This window comes from Cetorhinus maximus, chromosome 13, assembly GCF_964194155.1.
Source record: "Cetorhinus maximus chromosome 13, sCetMax3.hap1.1, whole genome shotgun sequence".
Taxonomy (NCBI): Eukaryota; Metazoa; Chordata; class Chondrichthyes; order Lamniformes; family Cetorhinidae; genus Cetorhinus; species Cetorhinus maximus.
Genome location: NC_135891.1, coordinates 34,525,360 through 34,539,955, shown reverse-complemented (window position 1 = coordinate 34,539,955; position 14,596 = coordinate 34,525,360). Strand labels below are relative to the sequence as shown.

The 14,596-nt window shown below is 38.9% G+C and overlaps 1 protein-coding gene across 11 annotated transcripts in view; it reads left to right on the top strand.

Moving 5' to 3' along the window:
- The window catches only part of stau1 (staufen double-stranded RNA binding protein 1), a 46,898-nt gene that overhangs the window by 710 nt on the left and 31,592 nt on the right, over positions 1-14,596 (top strand). For 6 of the 11 annotated variants that reach the window (XM_078555245.1, XM_078555251.1, XM_078555248.1 and 3 more), the window contains exons 2-3: positions 6,481-6,752; positions 11,024-11,148. In XM_078555245.1, coding sequence (XP_078411371.1) covers positions 6,575-6,752; positions 11,024-11,148 — 303 coding nt within the window. In that variant the 5' untranslated portion in view covers positions 6,481-6,574. Of the gene's footprint in view, positions 1-6,480; positions 6,753-11,023; positions 11,149-13,893; positions 13,942-14,596 lie in introns of all 11 variants that reach the window. The other 5 variants (XM_078555244.1, XM_078555243.1, XM_078555249.1 and 2 more) reach the window with 1 other exon arrangement.

Here is a 14,596-nt window from a genome sequence, read left to right as displayed (position 1 = left end):
TTTAGGTGTACACATACCAGTTGTCATCATTCGAAAAAGTCTTCACAGCAAGGAGTCCCCCTTAAAGTTAACTATTTGGGTATTTTCATGTATCCGAACATACAGTTCGTGGCTAGTTTGGAATATAATTGTTTCGTGTTTTTTTAGACTTTCGGATGCCCAACCTGTGTACATAGGATTATATGCATTCCTAACCGTCATATATGATCCCCAAAATCCAAGCAACTCTTGTTTTATTTTTGTTTGAATTTCTTAATTTGTGGTCATCTTTGAGTTATATTGTGTGTTTGGTTTTAAAAAGAGCTATTTATAGTACTGTTTCTTCATTGGTGGATAAATCTTAATTCTGTTATCAGCAGATTGGAATGTGTGCAAATTGACATGAGCATGGATGTTAGACTTGATTGAGATTTTCTGCTTCTGTATGACAGGTGGTTGTTTCCTGTTTGCAGTGTTGATTTAGGAGAATTGATTTGTTTGTAATTGTTGTGCTGGCACTACGCTATAGAATTAACTGTCAGTATGTTAAAGTTTCTTGGTATGTGTACTTCATGAAAACACTTAAAAGGGTTGGGGAAATCTAATATGAATTGAAAAATAATGAGAAAACGAGATACCCCCAAGTTGTTTGTGTACATTTAGTACAGATCAGAAGCTCATGGGAAATTGTCGATGGATTGATTGAGGTGAGTGTGGCAAATGGGAGATGGAAAATTAGTGTAGAAATCTTGATGTAATTTAAATTTCTGAAGCTCTATCACAAAGTTGCATCGGACAAAATGCATTCCAGAGTAAAGAATTAAATACTGGGATGTGCTGACTCAAAATCTGGTCCAAGGAGTTTGTTTTAAGATGAGTCTTAAAGGAGCTGAAGAAGCAGGAATATTTTAGGGAGAGAATTCATAGGTTGGTTAAAGGCATAATTGTCAAGGCTGGACACGGGGACCAAGCACGTCACAAGAGGTAAAGAACATGTGTATTGTAGGGCTGGGAAAAGTTAGAGAGATAGGAATGGGGAAGGTCACAAAGGAATTTAAACACTGGGGTAAGAATGTAAATTATGGGTATTGGGATAATTCAGAGCCTTTGTAGGCTAGTGAGGGCAGTATGATATGTGAGTTAGGCTATGGACAGCAAAAGTTTTGGATGAACTGAAGTTTTTGAAGGGTGGAAAATCATTCAGATCATTGAAATCTGGAAATGACCACAGCTTGGATGAGGTCTTCAGAAGATTAAGATGTATCTTTTTTTAAATGGGAACAGCATCTCTGTAATGTTCCTTGGTCAGTGCAGAATCATGATACTATTCCAGTCCAGAGATAGATGACAGACAAAGGGGTAAGAGTACGTGTAAACGGTGGTTCCCTCAGGGAGCGTGCTGGATCCACTTTTGTTCTCTGTTCATACTGATGTCTTCAACTTGGGGTTGCTACCAATACAAAATTAATTTTGGCCAACTGTGAAGAGTACCATGAATGACTTCTGGAGACATTGAGAAGTGAGCAGAATGGGCATGTGCAGTTAATGGAGAAGAGTAAGGCAATACATTTGTTGTAATATGTTTTTGGAGGAAAATCAAATTGGGAGTGTACATAATGGAGAAACACTGACGGGTGAAGATGAATGGAGAGACCTAAGGGTTCAATACATGATCCTCTTAACTGCAAGTGGAGGGACACAGACCATTAAAAGGCAACCCTTATGGTTTTTTGAAAGTGAAAAGGTTGTGATACAGAACATTGGTTAGACCACAGTTCGAACACTTGGTGCAGTTTTGGTGCCCATTACTGGAAGGAGAACATACAGTGCAGATCCACTTGTAGGATGGGAAATAGTTAAAATAAATGGAGGCAAATAAATGAAAGTAATTTCAGGAATTCAGAGAAGTGGCATGAGGGAGAAAGCAAGAAAAGGGTGGTAAAAGTGTGGTACATTCTCCAACAAAAAGCAGTCGCTAGTTCAATAATTTAAAATCTGAGAATGATAGTTTTTTTTCTAGCCAAGGATATTCATGGATACAGCCAAGGCAGGCAAGAATTGGGATAAAAGTCAGTTATGATGCCATTGAATGGTGAAACAACCATGATGAATTGAGTAGCCTACTCCTGTCCTTAAACTAAATACATCAAATGAGTTAGAATTAGCACCTACAATTGTAATAGTACATTTTGCTTATGTTCTTTATTCTTTCCTGGGATGTGGGTGTTGCTAGCAAGGCCAGCATTTGTTGCCCATCTCTCATTGCGCTTGAACTGAATGGTTTGCTTGGCCATATCAGAGCACAGTTAAGAATCAACCACATTGTTGTGGGTTTGGAATCACATGTAGGCCAGACCAGGTAAGGATGGCAGAATACCTTTCCTAAAGGATATTAGTGAACCAGATGGGTTTTTACAACAATCAATGATGGTTCATGGTCACCATTACTGAGACTAGCTTTATAGTCCAAATTTATTTATGAATTCAAATTCCACGAGCTGCTGTCGTTGGGATTTGAACCCTTTCCCTCAAGGAATTCGCCTGGGCCCCTGGATTACTAATCCAGTGACATCACCATGCCACCATCTTCCCCTGTAATGTAATCTGTGAAAAAGCCCAACTGTCCACTAATACTTTTTGATCACTCTATACAACTTGCAAACTTGCCTTTAATGGCTTACCTTTAGATTTCTTCATTTACTTCACGTTGATCCTGGACCCCATCTTCCATTCTTTTGCAAAATTTCACTTCACACTTCTGTTGTGTTAAGCTGCTTCTGGCATCTTGTCACTCTATCCTTTTGCCATTTATGATAATTTGCTATACCTCTCAGCTTAGTTTGCCATCTATTACAATCAATCATTTGCATTTAATGTGAAGCTCTTGCTTTTGGTACAAGTACCAACCATTTTTGGTTGTGATGTTGATTAAGGACCCATTTGTCATCTCAAAGCATTGAACCCCCGTGACAATATTCAACCGGAATGGGAAGCTCTTGCTGTGACCTGGCCAATATTCGTTCCTCTCAGCCAAAACTATCAAAAATAAATTTGGTCATTCACTCATTTAATGACTATGGGAGATTTCTGTAAATAAATTTTTCTGCTTATGATTCATAAGTATTTAATTGGTTGAAAAGCACTTTGATGTCTTGAAGGCCTGATAAATGCTGGCTTTTTCTTACCAAGAGATAACCTCTTGTTGGCTGGCATGGAAAGCCAGGGGAGGCAGTGGGGTGTTGGGCTTTTCTCAAAGTTGGAGGGTTTGTGGCTTATTGCCACCACAGAATAAGAGGTGAACTTTCTGAATATCCATGTTATACCTGATCTCCAATAAAGCATTCACTAAATTCTTTGAAAATAGGTACTGGGCACCTATGCTGTATATAATTGACAGTAGACAGAAGGAACTGGGATCAGCAAATTTACCATGAGTATTGCTGAAAGAAGAGAGATGCTGTCAAAGCTTTTTGCTTTGCAATCATCAGGACAGATACAAGAATGCCAAATTTCAAAGGGAACAACAATTTACACTGCATGTACTGTTGGCACTGCTTTTCTCGTAGTATTTATTGTTGTTCCCTTTGAAACTTGGCATTTTTACATCTGTCCTGATGAGTACAAAATGAAAAGCTTCAACAGCATGCCTGTTTTTATCAGCAATACTCAAGTTCTGTACTACCAAGCAGCAGTTTACTGTGACTAAATATTTTTGCTGCCATTCTTTGTAAACATTGCGGCAAGTCACTATCACAATCAAGACATTTGTAACAACCAGCTTTCCAATGGTTGAAAATCAATTTTCCAAGACTACAAAGATGGAATGCTCTGTGGAAAATGGATATAAGCAGGACCACTGTTTCACCATGACTAAATAAATCAAATTCAACTTGTGTTGCATGGAAATCCAGGATTTTAGCCATTGTTTTGGGGCCATATCCAGCCAATTTCTAATGCAGATAATCTGACTGGGGAAAAAAGCAAATTCTATTCATATGAGATTGTCAGACTTTCCCCTCTTGGTATTTTGGGGATTGCATCCGTTTTTCATATGAAAACCCAAACAGCCTTGACAGTGATTAGCATCAAATCTGCAGCACAGGGACATTTGCCCAAGGTTTATGCTGGTACTTATATTCCACCCAAGCCTCAGCTTCTGAATGGCTGGCTCAGATTTAAACTTATGCTACCTTGTCTTAAACTTGTTTACATGTGGAAAATGTTCTCTTTAGCTATCCTGTCAAATCACCTTGTATATCCCAGGGGCCACAAACTTAGTTTATGTAATTTCTCCTCTTATTTAACTCTGGGAGCCCTGGTAACATTCTGGTGAATCCGCACTGTATCCCCTCTTTAAAGGAATGATATTCTGACTTTGGAAAGTACCTTTAGCTATGCGGAGCGCTGGACTATACCTCACTTTGATGTATTGTGATTTGTTTTAAGGCAGTTTGGTACAATAACCAAGTGGATGGGAGGATGGAGTTACAAATGCACATAGACTAAGTGGGTGCAGCAATAATAACCGACTTCAGGAAGACAAAGACTGTTAAAATGAGTGGGCACATGGCAGACGAAACATAATGCAGATGTGTGAATTGATACACTTTGGTAGGAAGAATAAGGAGAAGCAATATGAACTAAATAGTTTCCTTTTTAAAGAGGGCATAGAAACAGATCCTGCTGGTGGATGTGCACAAATATTTGAAGGTGGTAGGACAAGTGGAGAAGTCTGTGAGAAAAGGCTACAGGACTCTTGGCCTTATGAATGGTGTACAAAGCGAGTAAGTTATACTGAACCTTAAAGCACAGGCTTGGCCTCAGCTGGATTATTGTATTCACTTCTGGACCCCACACTTTAGGAAGGAAGTAAAGGTCGTGGGGCGGGTGCAGATGCGATTGTACTATTATTTTACCACAGATAAGGGACTTCAATATGTGTAGAGACTGGAGCAACTGGAGTTGTTCTCCTTGGAGTAAAGGAGGTTAAAAGGAGAGTTGATGGGATGGTCAAAATCAGGAATGGTTTTGATAGAGTAAATAAGGAGCTAAACTTTCTGTTGAGAAAGATCAGCCATGAAAGATCACAGCTTTGAGGTAATAGACAAAAGAACCAAAGATGAAATGAAACATTATTTTTTCTTTCACAATTGTGATATGGAATGCATTACCTAAAAAGATAGTGGAAGCAAATTCAATTGCAGCATTGTAAAGGAAATTTAATAATTACTTGAGGGGGGAAAATAACTTAGAGGCCTTTGGGAAGAATAGTGCAGTGAGATTAATTGTATAGCTGTACACAGGCTTGAAAGATCACATGGCATCTCTCTCTGCTCAATCATTCTTTGATCTAATCCAATGGGAGAGCAGACTGTTTTGAGCTGAATGATCTATTCCTGTTCCAATATACTGGCCTTGGAGATAAAGCAACAATGAGTTACCGGAATGATTCCAGGGCTGAAGGGATTGAGTTCTTAAGACACTGGGTTATACTTTCTTAAGATGAATCAATTGAAATGTTTGAAGGGGAATAGATACTCAATTAGGAAGTAAAGATATGGCAGGAGGGCAAGATTGGAATTGTCAGAATTGCCATGATTAGCAATATGATGACTTGTTCTTAAGAGGCAAACTCTTTTTTTCCAATCTTTGTTTTGCCACATAGTACTGAACACACCAAAAGCATCCAGGTTTTAATCCATTATCTACTTTGTTAGCTATCCAGTGCCCTGGAAGTATGTGTGCTGGGAAAGATGGATAGAAGTTCTCTATGAAGCCATCCTTCATTGAATAGGTTGCTGTGAAATGGGGAGAAAGTTTGAAAAAGACTGTTCAAGTTCATTTGAAGGCCTGAACCTAATCTTCATACTGGATTGAATTCAGTCATGGAAGTGACATGATGCATTAATCTACTGTGCTCCGGCACTCCTATGTTTGCCCCCAATTTTCTAACCCTCCTCTTGCCTGGTATGTTTATGAGCATGTGTTCTTTTAACAGGTGTTGCTTGATAATGACACAGACACACAAAGATCATTCAATTGTATCCCACATCATCCCAGTGCAAATCCACTAATTCAGGGCACTGGGAGTGAAAATAGCACCTTTCTTTAGGGCCCATTTACTTATTGGATAAACTTGCTCAGCAATTTGTTGAACTCCCTTTTTTATTAGCTTAATTATGAAGATAACCTGGTATATATTATTTTATTTGAAGTGTGAGGCTATGGATAAAGTACTAAATTGATATTTAACTACCTGTGGTGAATTTTGTAAAACATTTAAGTTAATTTTTGAATTGGCTATACTGTAATCACTTAATTACAGTATGGATATTGGAAACTAATTTAGCATTGCACTCCAGTTCCTATAGAATAAATATCAAGTTATAAATGCTGTTTTCTGAAATGTAATTATTGGTGAAATAGTGCATATTGAGATGAGATTTTGTGATTTGTTAATACAGTTGTACTAAATTATGATATGTTTCTATTTGTTTCCAGGTAGATCCTGCTACTGCATATTTCTGATCTTAACCAGCACCTCTGTGAAATCTTCCTGTAAACCTAATCTTAAAGTTTGAGTTGGAAGTGTGAAATGTCTCAGATTCAGGTTCATAACTCGCCCTCCAGTCTATCGCAGCCTCTTATGGGTAGCACTGTTGGCCAGAGCATTCCTTCTGGTATAGGTCCTCTGCCATCAGAAAGTGCTACCAGGCCCATTCAAAGCTTAGCTTTACCTTCCATGTCTGCCACTTCCGCCACCGCAGCTGCAGGTTAGTATGGATGAGCTGTTGAGAAAATGTCCATGTTGTGCGTGCAGATAATCAGATATGAATTTTTTCATTGGTAACTTTTTGGATTTGTTTGGGGCAGGGAGTGCTAACAGGATATTGTGTTTAAAAGCAAAATACTGCGGATGTTGGAAATCTGAAACAAAAACAGAAAATGCTGGAAAAACTCAGGTCGAACAGCATCTGTGCAGAGAAAAAAAAAGTTAGTGTTCCAAGCCCATATGACTCTTCAGAGCTCTGAAGATGTCATACAGACTCAAAACGTTAACTCTTTTTTTTCCTCTACAGATGCTGTTTGACCTGCTGAGTTTTTCCAGGATATTGTGTTTGCTCTTGAGGAATTTTTTTGCATCAAATATCTAGCTGGGAGTTATTCAAAGCCAAACTAAGTGTTGTTTGGATGAGTAACGAAGGGCAGTTCTGAAACTCATCATACACACAGAAACAATGTAGCACCCTGGTCTTAACATTGTAATCCCTCTCAATTTATTGAATTATTTTACACTCCTTCAGCTATACAGTAAATAATTGCATTAATGACACGGGACAATTTTCTTTCCATTCATGGGATGTGGGCTTTATAATAAACCGAAGAATGGTTACAGCAGACTTTTGGCTCTTCAAGTCTGTACTGGGTCTCTGAAAGAGCAACTGATCGAGTTCTGCTTAAGTGCCTTTTTCCCCATAGCCCAGCCATTGTTTGCTCTCCAGATAATTACCCAGTTCTCTTTTGAAGGCTTCAATTGAATCTTCCTCCACCAAACTCTCAGGTAGTGCATTCCCGATCCTAACCATTCGTTGTGTAAAAAAATCTTGTGTTGCCGTTGTTTCTTTGAATAGTCACCTAAAGTCGGTGTCCTCTGCTTCTCAATCTTCCTGGCAATGGGAACAGTTTCTCCTTATCTACTCTGTCCAAATCCCTTAATTTTGAATGAATCTCCTCTTAATCTCTCTTAATCCAGCTTGTCCAATCTGTCTGTTAATTAAGTTCCTCATCACGTGAATCTTTTCTGCCTCCTCTCTAATGCCTTGACATTGTTCCTAAAATGTGGTGCTCAGAACTGGACACAGTATTCCAGTTGAGACCAAACCAGGCTTATCATAACTCACTTGCTCTTGTATTCTGTGCCTATATTTATCAAGTCCAAGATCCCAAATACTTTATTAACCGTTCTCTCAACCTGTCCTGCCACCTTAAATGATTTATGCATATATACCACCAGGTCCCTCTACTGTTGCACTGCATTCAGAATTGTGCCCTTTTATATTGCCTCTTCATTCTTCCTACCAAATGCCACGTGTCCGCCCATTCCACCAGCCTGCCTTAAGTCCTCTTGAAGTGTATCACTATGCTCCTACAATTTGCGATGCTTCCATATTTTGTCATTTGCAAGTTTTGAAATTGTGCCCTTTACATCCAAGTCTGAGTCATTAAATAAAGAGAAGCATGGGTCCTAACACGGACCTCTGGGAAGCCCCACATAATAACTTCCTCCAGTCCGAGGAGCAAACTTTCACCAGTACTGTTACCTGTCACTCAGCCAATCTCCTCTCTGTGACGCCTTTCTTTTATTTCGTGGGCTTTGCCTTTGCTGACAAACCTGTTATGTGGCACTTTATCAAACACCTTTTGAAAATCTATGTACAACCATACCACCCTCACCAGCTCATCAAATTGTTACCTCATCAAAAACTCAATCGAGTTAAACATGATTTGCCCTTAAGTCGTGCTGACTTTCTTTAATTCACTTTTTTTTTAAAGTGATAATTTAGTCCTGCATTGTTATTTCAAAAACCTTTCCCACCACTGAGGGCAAACTGATTGGCATGCAGTTGCTGAGTTTATCCTTGAGCCCTTTTATGAACAAAAGTGTAACAATTGCAATTCTCCAGTTCTCTGAAACCACCTTGGACCTATGAAGGATTTGAGGATTATGGCCAATATCTCCTCAATTTTCATCCTTGCTTCCGTGGATCCATATCATTTAATTTTGGTGCCTTATCAACTTTGTGTATAGCCAGTCTATCTAATACCACCCTCTATTAATTTTCTTTACCAAATGGCAAGAGCAATATTTATTGCCCGTCCCTAATTGCCCACAAGACAGTGACTTGAACCTTTATGTTCTGTACTGCACAATGGACATTCTTCTATGCCCTTGATTTGCCACATTGCTTACTTTGGCAATGCTATTTTATTGGAGCAGGCGCTTCCTCGTAAAGCATTATGATGGTAGAAGTTCTTTGGGTTTTGCGTCCCAAATGAATGCTAGGATGCCATCCTTTGTCCATTTACTTCAGTGTAAACCCTTGGGTTTCCAGATCAAGATTTGGAAAACTCTTTGTAAAATGGCTTAAACTGCTATAGCAGTTTACTTCAGATGCTGCAGGAAATGTACTTTGACCCTGCATGCATAGTTCCTCTGGAAAGACTAATGCACTAACCAGTGGACCACTTAACTGACATGGCCATCACACTGTTTCGTAAGCACGTAAGCAGCTTAGATACCTTCTTTGGTAAATAGCATTACATATATATTTTTAATACTTAAATGGGCAGAAACATCATGGCTTATCTAGTTGGTTGGCTTATCGAGCAATTTTTTGATTCTCAAACTTTAACCACTCAATCTGTATGCTGCTTTAACACTTTTAACATTGTATTATCCATGGGCATCTCTTGCACAGCCCTATTTTTTTGATGCCAGACTCTGGCTACACTGCTACTTGTCTCATGGTCATTATATTGCCTTTAGCAGTTTCTCCTTTTATACCTGTATGATCAGGTCAGAGGCTAGGAATCCTGCAGCAAGTAACTCACCACCTGACTCTCAAGCTTGTCCACCATCTACAAGACACAAGTCAGGAGTGTAATGGAATACTCTCCACTTGCCTGGATAAATGCAGCTCCAACAACACTCGAAGCTCAACACCATCCAGGACAAAGCAACCCACTTGATTGGCACCCCATTCACCACCTTCAACATTCATTCCCTCCACCACTGAGACAATGGCAGCAGTGTGTACCATCTACAAGATGTACTGCAGGAACTCAAGAAGGTTCCTTTGACAGCACCTTTCAAACCCATGACCACTACCATTTAGAAGGACATGGGCAGCAAATGCATGGGAACACCACCACCTGGAAGTTCCCCTCCAAGCTGCAAACCATCCCAACTTGGTAATATATCACTGTTCCTTCACTGCCACTGGGTCAAATTCCTGGAACTCCCTCCCTAACAGCACTGTGTGTATGCTTACACCATGTGGACTGCAACAGTTCAAGAAGGCAGCTCGCCACCGCCTTCTCAAGGGCAATTAGGGATGGGCAATAAATGCTGGCCCAGCCAGCGATGCCCACATCCCATGAATGAATATTTTAAAAATCAGCTTAATTGTTCTTTCTTTCCCTTTCTCCACCCCACCCCAGCCCCATGCTCAATAATTGCTATCTTTTGTGGCATCATCTGGAAGCATGAAATTGGCATCCTCAAGTACATGGTTATGTTTCAACTTTTCATCACTGCCTCTTCGACTGACCCCATTGCTGTTGCTAATGCCTTCAACTGCCTTTCTGATATGAAGCAAAACTGAAATTGCTGCCTTGAGATTCTGAAAATATTCATGTTCTATCCACCTTGATTCCATGAATTTCTCCATCTGCTTCGTCCAGCTTAGACTAAAATTGTTGAACTTTTGTGAACTAAACACCAAGTTGAGCTTTCTTTCTTCATTCAATTTGCTAACAAGACTATTTTTTTCGCCTCTGAATGTGGCTACCTTTCCCCTACCTTTCCTTTTCTACTGAAATCTTTATCCGTGCTTATATTTGCTTGAGTCTTGTTTTTTGTCCACTAATGTCTCTCAAGTGCAGCTAATCTAAAATATTGCAGGCTGCACTGCAAGTACCCTCATCTTTGTCCAGAACACTACTGGCTGTAGTTGTGTAAAAGTTGGTGACAGAAGTACCTAATTGATGTTCCTGAATGGTTTTCTAACGGATACGTTTATTTATGGATTCAGAGATTATGCCAGTGAATGCATTAACCTACTACCCTGGATTAGTAAGAACATCATGATGTGTTTTACATGCTGAAACACTATAAAATCCATTGTCCAGGAAGTTTTTAATTTATAAAATTAATCAGTACTGCCAATAATGGCTGCTTATTGGAAGTGGTGGGGTGTGGTAATATTTGGTAGCAATACAGAAATAAATGTGTTGGTTGTTGCACTTCAACTTTTTTTTTCAGTTCCTTCAAACATGGCAAACCCCAAAGAGAAAACCCCTATGTGTCTTGTGAATGAGTTAGCCCGTTTCAACAAGATTCAGCCAGAATACAAACTTTTAAATGAACTTGGTCCAGCTCATGCCAAGGTAAGTAGAAAACATTAATATTTCTGTCCTCTTGTGCTTTGATAGGAATCTGTTCCCCAAGTTTTAATAGGTTATTTCAAATTGATGTGTGTATTCTGTAACTGCTAAGTTGAAAGTACTGCAATTCCTTCAGAAATTTAGGGTAAGAGCAATGCAAAGGCTTTGTGCAATAACACCCTGAAATTATCACTAGCTCCATTGCTCATTTATCTTTCCCCAAATAGCAATGTTGCAGAGTGCGCTTCTCCATTTTAAAAAAAAAAATCAATCCCTAATAACTTAATGTAACTTAGGACCTTGGAAGATGTACTTAAGTTTTAAATATTTAGTACATATCCTTGAGTATCTAAATGAATCTGTACATTCTTATTACTAGGTGAGGTTGAATGAAATGTAGATTTGCAGTGCATTGACCTTGGTGTTGGCGAGAGAACATATTTTTAATTAGAGGTAGGTTACTAATTTCTATGCGCACACTAATGCTTGCCACAATTGCATTTGGTGATGAGGAAGTGACTGACTAGACGGCTTTTCACTACAAAAGTGAAATTTAAAATCTCTTTCCACCTGGGAGATGAAGTTTCCAGTTTGTTTAGCAATATGGACCATGACAACATAGACGTTCCATTTGGACTCTAAACTAGCATAGTGTACACTTTATCAAACTGCAATTTACCCATCTCAGAATTTGCATTGCTCTTAGAACCACAGATGCTTATATTATAAGCATCTCATAGTGAACTCAGTAAGTTAGAACTTAATCGACCCGAAATTTTTCTCCACTACCAGAGTTGTGGGAGGCTGAGGCTTGTATCCAACTTTCAAATCCAAAATTAATAATGCATTAAATCCTGGGTCAAAGGCAAAGTGGTAGGCATCTGTGCCATTTAGATCACTCCCTGTGCGTCGGCTTACCTGTGATAGGGGTGGGGCAAGAAATATGGAACGGCCATTATAGTGCCCTCTGGAGGAGGGGGTGGGCCGTTCTTTTCAAAGGTGGACTCGGATTTAAACTCTGTAGATTTAGTTTACCACTTTACCACCAGCAATTAATTGCTCTCCTCTGTACACTTGCCATCCTTCCTGTTAGAATTTCTCTTTGGTTGGGAAAAAAATAGAGACCTGTTGGAACTAGTTGCCCAACATATGTCCCATAGCATTGTCCCTGCCCCAGGAACTCTGCAACCAATTTACAAAATATTGTATTCCATGCTGCAACCTTTTTGTTCTCAGACTGTTTGTTTTTCTGCTCTTAACCCAGAAATTTGCCCTGTTGGACAGCGGATGGAGTTGGGAGGGAGACCTAAGCTATTCCCAACCGTTGGTTTTGTTGGGAGGATGACAGGCTAGACTATATGAAAATTAAAAGCTTGATAACTATGCATCTCCTGGGTTCTTCTGAAATTCAAATCCAAAGAAAAAATTGAAATATTCCTTTAAGATATACCTTGGGGACCACTTTCTGGGTGGATATTAAAGGAATAATATAGATTATTTTGGGAGAAGTTGATGTGCTATACTGTTGTACACTCTGGTTACAAAGGGAGCAAAGAATAAAGTCAACAAAATCAAATTGCAAAAAGAGTACTTATGTGGCTCATGGCTTAGTGGTGTATTCACACTAAGCTGTGAAGGAAATTCATGAATAAATAGGTAGAATTCAAATATATTTAGGACGTTATACTTTAGAATTGAGAAAATGGATACAGATTCATGAATAGCCATTTTTACCCAGAAACCCTCAAACATATACATGGGCAGCACTAGCTTAGAGCTCTGCTTTGAGCTAGAAACAGATGCTACTTCCTCTGTACCATCCACTGGGTATCACTGGGCCTCCTTTTTTGGAAATAGAGAAAAGCTTAATTGCCTTATTCACTAGCGAAGGAATTTTAGGGACAATTAATAATGACATAGTCTGGTACTATTCCCATTAAGAAGACATCGCTAAACCTAGCTTAGCAAATCAGAATTGAGCGTGACCAGACACCTGATACAAAAATAAATATTATAGGGATGCAGCTCCATCCAAGCTGGAGAACAAAAAGCAATTTAAAAAATCTCTCTTTTTCTCTATTAAATGTTTAGGATCACTTGATGAAGAAATAGAATCAATTGGAAGAAATGAGGAAGGATATTGGAACATATTATAAGTACACGTTGACCAGATATCAGCTCACAACGTTGATATAATAAAACTATTTTAACAATTAAATAATATTGAATTTTAATGGCTAATCAAGAAGGAGGAGTTAAATCAAGGAGGCAGCACCCAGAGCTGCTAAAGATAATATAACCTGGTTTTAGAAGGGTATAAATGTTGAAGTTTGTCTTCAGAAAATCAGAGATATTGCAGAAGGGTATTGAGAACCCTCCAATATTTCTCCGGTTGTTGAGGGGTTGGATATCTTAAGAGGACAGCTTTTGTGTCCAACTGCCCATCAACTGAAGCACTCGAGGATTTAAAGTAACACATTACTTTGAATATTTGATGGATATCCTTAACTAATTTTAACTGTACCATTGTATTTTAAAGTCTTTTTCACTGGGTTCTCTGTTAGAACTAAGACTTTTAAAATCTTTTTATAGTCATTAACGTTGCGATGTTCTTATCCACTTTAAATTGTATTGCATGTTAAATAGTTATTTAATAAATTTGTAAATAAGTTAGTAAAGTATAACATCTCTTGTAATCTTCTGTAAGCAATTTAAGAACCCACCTTTCTTGTATCTTCCCACTTCCAGAAAATACAATTTTTTGAAGAGAAACCCCCGGACCCTTATAATATCCGGGTAATTATAACTTGACTGACAAATTATTTAACAGGCTAACTGGAAGAAGGTAATATCTCTTGATAGTCATCTTCCTTGGAGGAGCAGTAGTTCACTTTCTCAGACCCAAAATAAGTGTCTGTGAGGTGCCTGCTTTGAACTCAAGTGAGGGTGATTATTAAAGATTTGGGGGAAATCCCCATTGGGTCTAGAGTTATGATCTACTTCAAAGCTATTCAGGCCACAAGGTGCCTTATTCCATTCTTGGTCTGTATTATGTTACCTGGTACTAAGTTAACTGGAGAAGGTAAATCATCCAAGTTTCTCTAGGCTGTTTCTGTCAAGTGCGTACACAATTGTCAGTTAAGGGCAAGGATTGGTTATGATGCTCTGTGGTTGAATAGCTGGCAGATGTTCTTTGTCCAGATTTATTAGAATTATCAATAGTGCTTGCTCTTGAAGGCTTCTGTCTCCCATGGAACTAGTAAGTGTGTTATCTTTGCTTCTGGAAAAGAAGGAAAACATTTTGAAAGGTTTTTTTTTTAATATTTGAATTGCAAATCAATTGCATTTGACTAATGTTATGTTGGCACAAGCCTCTCTCGGTCAGTAGTCAACGTCCATCTGTCTTGTGTCCCCAAAGTGCTCCTCCTCCTCCTACGACTACCACCTGGCT